This window comes from Halichoeres trimaculatus, unplaced genomic scaffold (assembly GCF_033239565.1).
Source record: "Halichoeres trimaculatus isolate MK-OKI-2021-1 unplaced genomic scaffold, fHalTri1.1 fHalTri1_scaffold_1, whole genome shotgun sequence".
In the NCBI taxonomy this organism is placed as follows: domain Eukaryota; kingdom Metazoa; phylum Chordata; class Actinopteri; order Labriformes; family Labridae; genus Halichoeres; species Halichoeres trimaculatus.
This window is the reverse complement of record NW_027437179.1, coordinates 28411033-28424646: the sequence shown is the minus strand read 5'-3', so window position 1 is coordinate 28424646 and position 13614 is coordinate 28411033. Positions and strand designations below refer to the sequence as shown.

The 13614-nt window shown below is 39.3% G+C and overlaps 1 protein-coding gene across 4 annotated transcripts in view; it reads left to right on the top strand.

Moving 5' to 3' along the window:
- The window catches only part of kaznb (kazrin, periplakin interacting protein b), a 153018-nt gene extending 139507 nt beyond the window's left edge, over positions 1–13511 (top strand). For 2 of the 4 annotated variants that reach the window (XM_074675161.1, XM_074675173.1), the window contains 13 exons: positions 132–323; positions 2983–3119; positions 4326–4496; positions 5183–5360; positions 5546–5679; positions 6977–7100; positions 9583–9773; positions 9900–10018; positions 10613–10844; positions 11052–11153; positions 11369–11535; positions 11702–11798; positions 12038–13511. In XM_074675161.1, coding sequence (XP_074531262.1) covers positions 132–323; positions 2983–3119; positions 4326–4496; positions 5183–5360; positions 5546–5679; positions 6977–7100; positions 9583–9773; positions 9900–10018; positions 10613–10844; positions 11052–11153; positions 11369–11535; positions 11702–11798; positions 12038–12199 — 2006 coding nt within the window. In that variant the 3' untranslated portion in view covers positions 12200–13511. Of the gene's footprint in view, positions 1–131; positions 324–2982; positions 3120–4325; positions 4497–5182; positions 5361–5545; positions 5708–6976; positions 9774–9899; positions 10019–10612; positions 10845–11051; positions 11154–11368; positions 11536–11701; positions 11799–12037 lie in introns of those variants that run through there. The other 2 variants (XM_074675183.1, XM_074675191.1) reach the window with 2 other exon arrangements.
- The last annotated feature ends 103 nt before the right edge of the window (positions 13512–13614 follow it).

The window sequence follows — 13614 nt, the reverse complement described above, 5'->3', positions numbered from 1 at the left end:
CTGCCTTGTGTTTTCTTCAACATATCTGTCTCATCTATGATTTCACAACCACTTTAAGTCCTGCACTCTAAGACTTGTCCTTCTTCTGCCGCATACTCTAAATTCCCCAAACCTCTGTCTGTTTCTCTTAGTGTTGTTGCGTGAGGAGGTGGCCCAGCTTCAAGAGGAGGTCCACCTGCTCAGGCAAATGAAGGACATGTTGAGTAAGGACCTGGAGGAGACGCAGGGGGGCTGCTCTGCGAACCTGCTCTCCGCCACTGAGCTCCGTGTGCAGCTGGGTGACAAGGAGCAGGAGCTGGACCGTGCCAAAGAGGCCTTACAAGGTCAGGAACCAACACAGAAATGTTCTGGGCTCAGCAAATCCACCAGTCCGTTTTTTTCTACAGCTTGAGCATTTAGCTGGGAGTTTTACAGTTATAAAAAGCGAGATAATTCTGTCCATAAATTATCCACTATGCCCTGTCAATGCAAATAGATTTGTAACTTTATTTAATGTGGAATCCAAAGCATCAAATCACCAACCTGCTATCACGACATATAAAACAGTTATATTAATGAAAGAAGTTATATTTGTTCTCTTCATTGGGTTTGTATGTACATAAATACTAACCGCTTCTGGTCACTCAAAGCTCCTGTGAAGGTTTTTCGCTGGTCCTAAACAAACAGAAATCAACATTCAGTATGTCTCTTTGTGACCAACAGGCAAAAACAACCCATCAGCTACAGACTCTCAATATAACTTTGCATATATACTGTTTAGTCCAATTTTGGGGACTTCTGTATGTACTTTTGCAAGCTGGAGTAATATATTTTAATGATTTATCAAAGCATTTCTTTTCTTTCTTCAAAACCTATGGCTAATTGTTTGATTGGTGTTAACATGGCAAATTTTAAAAAGTCTATATTTGTAAGTCATACTTTTGGTCCTTTCTGTCTTTGTTTGATAAGACAGCTAGAGAGGGACAGGACATGCAGGGAGTAGGGAGTCGGGGACCATCTATATAATATATGGATGTAGTGTCCATGTTGTCACTGTTTTGTTTGTGATGTACAGTTTTGAGGCCCATCGTTATTGGACTCCTCAAAAAGGCTTTTTTTAAGTGTATATAGAGACAGGGCAGTTGTGTATGATACCGTTCTCTACAGTGAAGCAATAAGTCCTTTGATCTATAAACTATTGACTCACTGTATGATGAAACAAAACTATAAAAATGTTCTGCCTGCTCCTTAATTTAATAACTAACAAAAGTGGCAAAAATTGATTGTTTTGGGCTCAGCACTATGTTAAATTATTGGCTTGTTTTACATTTTGGGTTTTATTACATTTCTATTACTTGTTGGGATCTTACAAGGCCCGTCTCTGTGCTCGCCTGTCAGTCAAGCCGATCAGTTTTTGAACCTGAAGAGATGCAGAAATAGTCCAGACCAGGAGTTAAACTAGTGACTGCTGCAACATATACTTTTGTCTTAGTACATGGGGCGCATGCTTTAGTTGCTAAGCCACCAGTGCTCCAAAAACTATTTTAATACATTTAATTTTCTGTTGAATGGTTAGCTAAGTTGTTTAGCATTAACTGTTGGTAAAGAAGCACATTTTGGTATCATCTGCATCCCAGTGAACTGCACAGAAAATCCAGCTCCTCTTGTTTCAGATAGATATCATTTTATTTTGAAACATGTAAAAAATTTGCAGCTTTAACAGGAACATTTGTGCATCTTTCCCTGAACCATGATCAGGACTCAAAGAATATACAGTGAAGGAGATGTCTGTATTTCACCCGTGCTTAATCCTCTCAAACATAAAAACCCAATAAGGCTTGAATAGCTTTTTGACTTTTTCAAAAAAATGTGTTCAATGCATTGAATATTTGGACAGAAACTGTTGATCAAGAACTAGTGAGAAACCTAGTGCTTTGTGTTCAAATCTTACTTCTGCGAATAAAGACAAGAGTTACTCTATAAGAGAATGTATTTCGACATCATCCAGAACTGGGTGTTGGCCCTGAAGAGCAGCCAAGTAGACTCCAGGTTTACCTCATTTTAATTAACATCCATCAATCATGGCACAGAAGCTTTCCTCTGAAATATTAATGTGGTATTGAGATAGACTGGAACGTGCTGCTTATTGTGAAGTAATGAATCGTTTTTAATCTCTGGTATCTAAAAAAATCCAAACATTATGAAACTAAATTGTTCCCAGCATAGGGAGAGGAATAAAAAAAGAGTTAGCTCCACATTAAGGATAATTGCTTTGCAAAACAAAAAACATCAACAAAAATAAAAAAGAGAGGCAAAACGGTGAATCACGTTTATTAAGATACATCTGGTTTGCAGGGTTCTGTCCTCAGAGAGTCCCAGGTGCTAAACGGTAAAGTTGTAAACTGTGTTGTGTAACTGCTGCAGAACAGGTTTGGATGAAGAGTGTAAAATATGAACGTTGACAGGAGGAATGCTTCCTGCCTGAAACATGTGAGGAAAAGTACAGGTTCCAGTCCCGCCTCCTGTTGAGCACAGACTCTCAGGGGAGAGAGGTGTGATTATTTCTGATTGTAAAGAGCCCAACCACAGGCATCACGGCTGACAAGTTGTCCCTGTGTTTGAAAAGCAAGAAAAGAGCTCAGATCCAAACGGTCTGCTTGAGGTTGAACAAACAGACGCTCCGAATGTTAGCTGAAACAGTTGCATGTATGAATGGGTAAGTGCCACTGTGCCAATTATGTTGGAGATGATTACATCATTTTCTCTGGGAAAAAAAATAAAACAGGAACACCCTCTGCAGCTGCTCACTCATAGAGGACACAGTGTCACCTAGTGGCTACATGCTGCAACTGCAAATACTTGAATTTATGCCAGCTGAAGCTCACTGAGTTATCATATTTACTTTGGCAGAGTTTTCTTTTTAAATGTATCTTGTTTTATATTTTTTAACAACTTTTTATAATTTCATGTGTTTGATTCTTTTTGTGTGTGTGTGTGTTACAGCTATGAAAGCCGACCGTAAGCGTCTAAAAATAGAGAAGTCAGACCTGGTGAGTCAGATGCAGCAGCTGTACACGACACTGGAGAGCAGAGAAGAGCAGCTGCGAGAATTCATACGCAACTACGACCAACACCGAAAGGTAACATGGATCCAACTTGATCAGATGTTTAAAGCTGCAGTTCTTAGTTGTTAGATGCAGTATTTCAAAGCATGTTTAAATTAATATAGAATCACTTTTATTTTGTTTTTGTTTTGTTTGTTTGTTTTTTTTTTTACTTAAAATGAGGCTTTTATATTCGTATAGGAACAGGTGCGCTTCATGGAGGCCTCCCTCTTGCACTGTCATGTTTCTTCTATAGCACAGCACAGACAAACTGGTATTTTACACTTTTTTGGATTTAGTAATTGGCCACACAAAATCTAAATTTGGCAAATGGGGAATAAGAGATTATGTGATCAGTAAAAAAGAACCCACATCTAGTCTCATGGTTTTAATAAATAATTTAATAAAAGATATGTAGTCACATATCTTTTTATTTTATGTTATGTTATTTAATTATGTTACCTTGCACACACACATACCTGAAAGAGATAGAGCTGGACTTTTTCTCTCCTCACACCAAAATGAGCAGCATTTATCCACCCTTTCAATCTTCTCCTAAAATTTTATTTTAACTTCAAACATTTAAGTATCAGCCAGATGTTTTTATGTGATTATTTTTACTTAAAAAGTAACATCTACAAGCAGCAGGCAAAATTGTATTAGCATGAATCTTTAAGGACATAAAAGGAGATTTTTGTCAAAGTTACAAATTAGAAATATAACAGAAATGCCAAAGAAGTGAGGGGGTCACCTAGCTGTTCCCTGAATCTCCTCTTTTACTACACACAGCAACGTGCTCTGGCCCACCTCCTAATGCTTCTTTATGCATGCCGTGGCAGTGTTAAAGCTATAAAATGAATAAGTTTACACTTTATTCGACAATAGATCTTGACCGTAATCATTGCAGTAACAGGAGGGACATTCTGGGGGACATTATTCTCTCTGATTACCTGCAGAGTGTATACAAGAAGCTCTTGGTATAGTACACAAGAACAGGGCAAGAGGAGACACACGCACAAAAAATAAATAAATAAATAAATAAATTGTCCAGTTCCAGTCGAGTCTGAAGACTGTTACATGCATCACAAAAATGTTGGTTCTGATTGTGTAGCCCTGTATTTCCCTTTGTTTTGTTTTTAGGTTTTGAAAAACAGCATTGAATGTTTGTCTGCTGGATCTTATGATCATTCAGAGTGATTTCTACTGGCCTTAACCAGGCTTTTGTGTGTACATGTCCTTTAGGAAAGCGAGGACGCAGTGAAAGCTTTGGCGAAGGAGAAAGACATGTTGGAGAGGGAAAAGTGGGACCTGAGGAGGCAGACCAAAGAAGCCACAGAGCAGGCCAATGTCCTGCGCTCTCAGATGGACATGAAGGAGAACAGGGTCAAAGAACTGGAGGCCGAGCTCACAATGGTGAGTCACAACCTTGTTAAAGTCAACACAATGGTGTCACCTTGGCGTCAGTATTTGGTGTCTGTACGTCATGAATGCAAACCAGGTGTGGATTTGCAGTCCTGTCTCTCGTCCATATCAGCGTAAACACTGGCGTTAAACTCCTTTGCTGTACATCCTCATGCCTTCCATCTCTCAGAGTATTAAGTGTTTCTTCAGGCTGAGGAAAAATTCATGCCTGTTTTCTCAGTCGAGCTGTCGCTCCCTCAGAGGTACAGTTGTCAGTCTGTGTGTCATTAATCTCTCTCCTCCCTCGGCAAGTCACAACCACCCACAGATCCTCACATCAAGCTGCATCACAGATCACATTTGTTGGTACATCAGTGTCTGAGCTGCAGCGCTGTCAAGAAACCCAGCCACAAAATATCATCGCACCTTCTTTTTTCGTCTCTTCTCTAAAATACCTGTGTTCTTTTACCATTCAATGCCACAACATGGTTTCCATTTATAAAATCACAAGTTAAATATTGAATTAGTGCTGTTTGAAAATGGGCTTTTGGCAAACTTAAAAGAAGAAAGCGGATTCTGTTTAATCTTTCTTTTTGTTTGTTTGATCAGTGCAGATCTATGTTTTCAAGTTATTTTCACCAAAATGATTTTTCTTTTAGTTCAACTTGTGCTCAGGGTTTGTTTCTTGTGCTTTCTAGGCGAAGCAGTCTCTTGCTACACTGACGAAAGACGTACCAAAGCGTCACTCGCTGGCCATGCCCACGTCAGAGCCTGTGGTGAACGGCAGTCAGGAGTGGGTGATGCAGGCCGACCTCCCGCTCACAGCTGCCATTCGTCAGAGTCAACAGACTCTCTACCACACCACAGACCGACAGGGTAAGCCTCCCCCTGACTCTGGCTTTGAGTCTACCTGCTGCTTGGTGTTGCTTTCACTGACTCAACATACTAACACAAGGGTTTCCTGAGAGTTTCTCATACTAACTGTGGGGATCTTTAAACATGTGTGAATATATGTCTGTGTGTGTGTTTATTGTGGGCGTGTGTGTGTGGCACATACACAGCTGTAGTCAGGATCAGCCCCTGCCACTCCCGCCAGCCCTCTGTCATCTCTGACGCCTCGGCAGCTGACGGGGACCGTTCATCCACGCCGAGCGACATCAACTCACCTCGTCACAGGACCCACTCCCTCTGCAATGTAAGAGCTGCCTGGCCCCCTCGACCAAGTAATCATACCTCCACACTTCTCTTTGACCCTTCCTGTTTGTGCCTGTCCATCTCTGCTGTTGGTCTGCTGGGTGTTATCCTGCCTGCTTGCTGCTGCTGCTGGTGGTGGTGGTGGTGATATTTTGCCATTTACAAGCTGCATTTCAACCCAGAGTGTGTGATTTCGCTTTCATGCTGATTGTCAAATGATGAGATTGTCTAAAATCTGTCTGCAAAAGCAACATTTAGCTTGACTTAGCTGAAAAGGAGGAAAGACAGGGATCATTCAAACAGTGACAGTATCTATGTTGAAGTATCTTAAAAGGTTGTTGAATGACAGGATCAGAAAGACACTGTATTGACAGGCTTACTAATCAAAACATTACTTACTTCAGGACACTTTGATCTTTCTTTAGTTGACCAATATCTATTTTCCCTGGTGGTTCATGCTCATAGGTGGCCTTGGCAAAATATTCACGTCCTTCATTTATGGAAATCAAACATTTAACTAAGCATAGCTGACAAACACAAGCAGTTAGCCTCCATGTTTATTCTGCTACAGCTCTTGGAGGTAAGCTAACTCACTTAGCCGTTTATCAATTTGCATGCTGGCATTACCCACAGTCTCAGAACGCATCTCTCTGGCATTTACTGTTGCTAGGTTACTACATTTGTCCTGTGGCACTTTGCTTTCCTCAGAAGTGACCATTAGGTCTGTTTTAAAATACTGTATAATTCATATTTGCCAGGGTTTTAATAAGAAACTTTTAAAGCTTTTGATTTAAATCATGAACATAAAATTGTACCTCAAAAAAACAAACAATGATGACTTTCCTTCCTGTATGGGCCTCTGACACTGATTTTTGATAACCGAAGTTGATTGGTCCGAAGTCCTGCTCCTTTATGGTTCTGATTGGTTTGTGATCAAGAAATGACACTGATGAGTTCACTGGTGATCCAAAAGTTGAAACAACTGAAACAAGTGGCTCAGAGTTTTTACTTTTGGACTGATAATTTCACATTAAAAGAAACAAAATGTCCAAACAGAATGAACAGGTTAAGATCTCTGAATTTTAGTCACAGAAATTCCTCCCACTAAATACTATAAACCTTTAAATTTCTGTTTTTTTTAACGTTTCAGCTGCTGGGTTAACCTTTATATTTACTTTACAGACAGACTTTAATCTTTTCATTCAGCTCTCAGTAAGAAAGTGAATTAGCGTATTTTTTGAAGTGCAGGATATTAAACTTGACTTGCTCCCCTTTCCTATTCCCTCTTCCCTTTTCAGTCCATGGAGGATCTGGAGGACCAGAAGCGTAAGAAGAAGAAGGAGAAGATGACTCTGGGATCCCTGTCTCGGGTGTTTGCTCGGGGCAAGCAGCGCAAATCACTGGACCCGGGCCTGTTTGATGGTACAGCCACACCTGATTATTACATAGAGGAGGATGCAGACTGGTGATGCTGAGCGTGTGCACGTGTGTGAGTGTGTGTATGTGTATTGAATCTGAATGGGTATCCACCTGGCTTTAACTGTGTGTACAGGGTGTTCGAATGTGGGATTGTGTGGAGGGAGGGAGGGGAGCACATTTTAAAAGAAAAGCCTAAAAGAGACTGCTATCCCCGTAAATGTACAGTATATTACCCTCAAATTGTATGTTTGTAAATTAGATATATATTTATAGATGTACATGTATGCATATGTATATATGTTTACATGCATATAAATATATACATGGGGTTATTATTATTATGTGTAGACATGTTTATGCTGTATTATCTTCCAAATGTTGAACTGTTTTATGTTTTTTATAACTGGAGACTTGAAGGACTGCTGTGCATATGTAAATAGGAGTTATTGTGAAACTAGTGTTTTTACTGTAAATGTCATTTAGCTTTTGATTCCTTTGCAGTTGCTTTTATTATGCTTTGCAACATTGATTTTAAGGTTTTTTTATTCCTAATCTCACTAGGCCCATTTCTTATTATGAATTAGGGGATGTGACCTTGTTTGCTTCAAACTAATTATTTTTCTCTCAGAGCTGAATTGGCAGATTTGTGAATTTCCCAGCAAAAAATAACTGATTTGGTCAACGATCTAAATTATACTTCCTGTTTTGTAAAACATTGAGGTGGAAGCAGCATGGAGGATTTTTTTTTAGCAACGGCCTCTGCAATCAGTCATGCCATCTATTTTATTTTAGCAAGCAAGGGTTAAGCTATGATATAAAATGCATTAAGAGGTAATATTTAGTCTCATCTTCTGCTGCAGAAGCCATGCTCAAGTGCCAAAGTTGGAACCGTCAACTTCGCGTCATTCTGTCACTGTTGGCAATAGCCTCGTAACATTGTTTACGTCTGACTCATTTCTCACTGAGAGCTATCTAACATGCCAATCTGTGACAAAGGAATGTGCATTCAACATGTGCATGATCCCTCTGTGTTGCTTCAATTAGATGTCCATTCATTGCCAGTCGAATTAATAATCTCCTCAATCCCGTGTTGCTCCTGTGTTGCCTTTTCCCTTTACCAAGTTTTCTCCCCCTGCATTATGAATGCACGGTCCCCCCCTTTTTTTATTTTGATTTATCTGTTCTGTTTTGTTTTGCTCTGTGTAGATTCCCTCCTCATTTCTTGCAAATGTGGCTCTAATAATTCTATGTTAAAGGCTTTGTAATTTAGGAATTGTTCCATAAAAGATGAAATCTATTGAAGTATTTTATTTAAAAAAGAGAGAGAAAAAAAGAGAAAACTTCAATATTTATCTGCTTCAGCTGTTGCAGCCAGATGCTGAGGAGGTTTTAGCATTTTCAAAAATGAATTATAATTGAAATGAAATCTTATTTTAAAAATAAAACTAGTAACTGAACACATCCTATGTGGTAGTTTTCTGTTCCATGAGTAATCTCTGTTCTTGTGTCCCAGTCTAACGTGTCTCTCCCTCTCCTCCTGCCATTTCTAATGGCAAATCTCTCCTGCCAGTGAGTAACTCCTCATCTGTGATTACCAGCTGTCTGTTTCTGATCTCGGGGGATTATTCATATCACACAGTTTTATGTGGAAAGAAACCGAGTCTGTGTCTTTTTATTTTTGAGGAAATACTGTTGAAAGAGAAGGCGGATTTTGCATGCAGCATGTGCGGACGGATCAGGTAAACACACAGAGTTCATCCTGGATTTGTTGCTTCAGTATGAATCAGTGTTTTCCTGTTGTAGAGATGGGAGGTAAATGGGCAGGAGCATGATGTCTTATGAATAATCCCTGTGTCTCTAAAACATTTTCCTTATGGTCTAGAGTCCCTTCATAATCACTGGATAGTTACTGAAGTGTCTTAACAGACGTTGCAAAATAGTTTTAGAACTAACCAAACCTTTTCAGTCCTGTGACAGAATTTTATGGTTGTACATCTAGAAAAAGGGTTATGATTTACATGTTATCAGTAATTTACATTATTCACTGTTAAACCGAGTTTGTTTAGTCCAAACTGGTCAGTCCTTTTTAAATTGGACAGCAAGTGCAATGACAGTAAACAATTCTAGCTCCATCTAGTGGCTGTTTTGATCAAATGAAATTTCAAACGTACTGTACGTCAAACTGGTCAAAAAAAGGTTCCAACAGTTTCTTATTTAATTTGCTGAATATTTTTGATATAAATAAACAAAAGTAAATCAAGCAGGATCAATCTTTGCTGCTGACTGTTAAAAGACAGTGATAATTTAGCACAGCTTCTACTTTATTTCTGTGTATCATTCCACTCTGGAGGTGTATTTGTGGACATCTACCCTCTGATTTTCATGTCAGTTTGTCTTCAGATGAGTCATTTCTTTGATCTCCATATCCCTCTGACCCTGAACCCCCTCCTGTATGCCACACCATAACTTCTCCTGACCAATCCAGACTCTGACAGCAACACACAGCAGAGCCTGTCTGACGGTGAGGAGCAGCTGGACCGCCTCCAGCAGGCAGAGCTCACTCGAAACACATGCATGTCACTGTGGAGGGCAGGTGCAGTCCAGGCCTGGCTTGAGGTTGTCATGGGGATGCCCATGTACGTGCGCGCCTGCTCTGAAAACGTCAAAAGTGGCAAGGTACACCTTTGGAACAAGCTGTTCCTTTGCACTTTACTCGCTGTGTGTAAGAGTTGGGAAGAAATTCTGCACACAGGTGTTTTCAAATGTTCTTGTTTGATAGAAAACTGGATTTCTGTCCTTCAGGTGTTGCTCGGTCTAACAGATGAGGACTTGGAGCTTGGTCTGGGTATCAGTAACGCCATCCATCGCAGAAAACTAAGACTGGCCATTGAGGATTACAGGAGAGCCGAAGGAGACCAAGGGTGAGCAACGCCCACAATTTTTTATTTTTATTTTAATTCTATTTCATTCAAACATTTGATAAAATTAAGAGAAAAAAAGAAAAACTTGAAATCTGAAAGCTTTAATGAAAAGGAGTAGAGAGAAGACCAATCTTATCATACCTACCCCTGTTTCACAAATCATTATTTAAAACAAACAAAAACTCGTAATTCCAAAAAAATATAAAAATTGGAATAAAATAAACTGGTTAAAGGCAAAAAATGGCAACAAAACTCTAAATGTCATCAAAAGTTTGATTTTTCTGGTCTGTTGATCTTACTTATTGATTTATTTAGTATAAATCTTTGAGTATAGTTGTGCGTGTTTCATCAACTTCTTGCTGCATGCTTTAAGATACTACTTATAAAACCCATCAAAAACATTGTAGATATGAAGCTAGACATGACAGAAATGTCAAAGAATTACCAAGAAAAATGTAAATTAAGTTCAAAATTAATACTGGTGCTCAGTTTGAAGGACAGTAACAATTTTGAACTCTTTTTTTTTAAACCTCTTTAACAACTCTGGAACCTTCTTCTGTCTCTCCTGCTTTGTTGTGTCTTATCATCTTTTAGACTTTCAAAGGCGTCAGAGATGGACCATTACTGGGTTGCAACATCCTGGTTGAGTGACGTGGGTTTGCCACAGTACACTCAGACCTTCCAGTCTCATTTAGTGGACGGACGAGTCCTTAACTCCCTGAGCCGCAGAGACCTGGAGAGACATCTCAACATCAGTGACCAGAGCCACCAAACCAGTTTACTCCTGGCTATCCAGCTGCTGCAGATGCTCAGTTTTGATAAAGAGGTCAGATTCCAGATTGAAATGAGAAGATCTGTGAATAGTAGCAATCGTTCAGTGCACATAAAGTTTTACTCAACCAGAGCCTGAGGCAAACAGAAGCCCTGCTTTATCTCAGCAGTCCTTCATGCCTCCCTGACCTTTCTGTATCTTTTCCTCAGTTTTAACAAACACTCGTGCCGCTGCAGTTATCTGTGTGTTGTGTTTTTACAGGCCCTGCAGGCAAGGCGGCTAAAATGTGAGAACCAAGACCAGGACCCCATTGTTTGGACATGTCACAGAGTAATGAAGTGGATCAGAGACATAGACCTGAAGGTGGGTAGGAGGTCAGGGACATTTCCCTCTTTGCATGAGAGAATCTAAAGCCACACTGCAACAAGGCTTCACCCTCTCCCTTAGAAAACTAGTAAAAACAGCTTGTGATATACTACTTCTGAGAAAATACATCAGATGAAAGGATTATTTAAACTGTTTCCACTATCAAACCACCTTTTATCAGGACAAAACTTTGTCTGTTTTGTGCTGCTCAGGAATTTGCAGACAATCTTGAAGGCAGAGGGATTCATGGAGCTGTGTTGGCTCTGGACCCTTCTTTTGACACAGATGCCATGGCCAAAGCTCTGGGGATCCCCAACAACAAACACATGCTGCACCGACACCTGTATGAAGAGATGAAATCCCTCGCTGTCGCTAACAAGTAAAAACCTTACGACTCCCACAGTAATCTTTTCTATTTGTATATCTATTGTTTGATTGTGACCTTGTCATGTACAGTATATCATATCTTAATAAGTGTGATAATCTCTGGATTAAACTTAAACACTGGGACTCAAAGGGATATGCCCTGTGCCTCTTGTTTACAGCAGTACAGATTTGGACAGTGAGATCAACAGCTGCTCTTCTCCTGTGGCTGTGAACCGCTTTGCTGAGGAAAGGCTGACAATGAGAGTATCAGGCAAGGTATCACTTCATTCATACTTGTATAATATGATCTAAACCACTGGCAGTCATGATTTTTTCCCAGCATTATTAGATTTACAGAGGCTAATTTAATGAACACCATGAAATAATACCTTCATATTTAACCAGAAGAAATTGTCACTGAAACCATCCTCCTCTTGCAGTTGTTGACAGTTTCATCTATCTGCAGGTTAATAACAATTGACCCCATTCTGCTTTATGCCTCTTCGTGCATCCAGAGTCCTCTGCGGATTCGTGCAAACAGCCACTCTGCAGAGCGAGGCCTGGGCTTCCATGGCAGCTGCGGCTCTCTGCCCAGAGAGGCCAGGGTTCAGGCCATTCCCCGGGCCAAAGGCAGCCCTGTGCACACCTACAAGAGTGTTGAAATCACCAACGTCTGAAGCAGCCTCTGCCACCACTCCAGTGTATCTATTGTTTACAGTGTTATTACATTATTGCTGATTACTACTGAGGAAGTTACACTTGATTCAACAATTCAGCTGTTGGCTTTTAACAGCCAACATGTAAATCCTCCAGAGTGAAGCTGGAGCAGGAGGATGTTTCTGGACAGTGTCAGTGTGGCTCTTGGTCAGCTTTATTTCAAATAGTTTATAAACTTTACTCTGTCGAAGACTTCAGAATAACCAGAAATACAGTTGAAAACGGAGTTAGTTCCTTTCAATGCCTTACATGGACTATTCGTCTCACACATACACTCTCTGTTTATGTTGATCTTTTTTTAAAAATATTTTTTTTAATATTCATATTACTGTTATCATTTTTAAAAAGGAATAAAGTGAATATTTATGCTTGTTGTGTAGAAAAGAAAAAAAGATTATTATGATGTATTTAACTGTACAGAATACAGATTGTCATCTACAGATAATCCTCTAAAGACAGCTGAAATGTCATAAGCAGCTCCACATCTGAGAAATGATTTTTAAATAACTTTAAATTACTATTACAAAATTGTACAATTGTGAAAGATAAAAGACCTTAGAAAAAAAGAGGTGTTGAATCTGTTCATTCATAGGAGCTAAATCTTTCGTAAAACTGCCAGGTGTGAAGTGTCGTCACATAAAGCACACCAACAATCTTAAACATTAATTCTCTGCTGACAGCTGTCAAAAAGTTGTCTCTTTTCACTGTTATGTACTCTCTATATTCAAAACCTGTTTTTATTACGATGTAAATATTAATAGAATTTTATTAACAAAAAGTGTCTCACACAAATCATTTGTACATAAAGCATTCTGCTTAATGTTGAAAAAAGATTCTGTGTAAAATGTTTATACTGTAAATGCATTTAAAAAAAGACAGTACTGATACTTTTATTATGACTTTAATGGTGAGGAAGTAATGCAGTGTTTTGTACAGTATGATGTTTTATATAACACATTGTTGAAAGTTAACTGAGCATGAACACACATTTGAAATGTCACAGGGCCAGACTTTGTGCAGTTAAAAGCCTGAGGTTAATCCAAATACTAGAAAACAGGTTTATCCACTGCTTTCCTGGGCGTTTCCTCCCTGCAGTTACCAAAGGCAAGGTTGTTTCAGCGGGAAGAGTAAACCAGTTCAAACCTGTAGGAAAACAGATGGGAAGGACTCAAACTGTGTTTCTGTTAATGTGACATTCACTCTCTCTTTCTCCTTGCTTAACTGTCACAGCTTTTCATGTATTCCAACATTAAAGGTGAAAATTTGTCAACTTCTGTTCGAAGTTGTGGCCTGCTTTTTTTTTGTTTGTTATATTTGAATATACAGTAACAACAAAATGAAGTAAAACTTTATCCAATCAGAGGTTACAAATCAC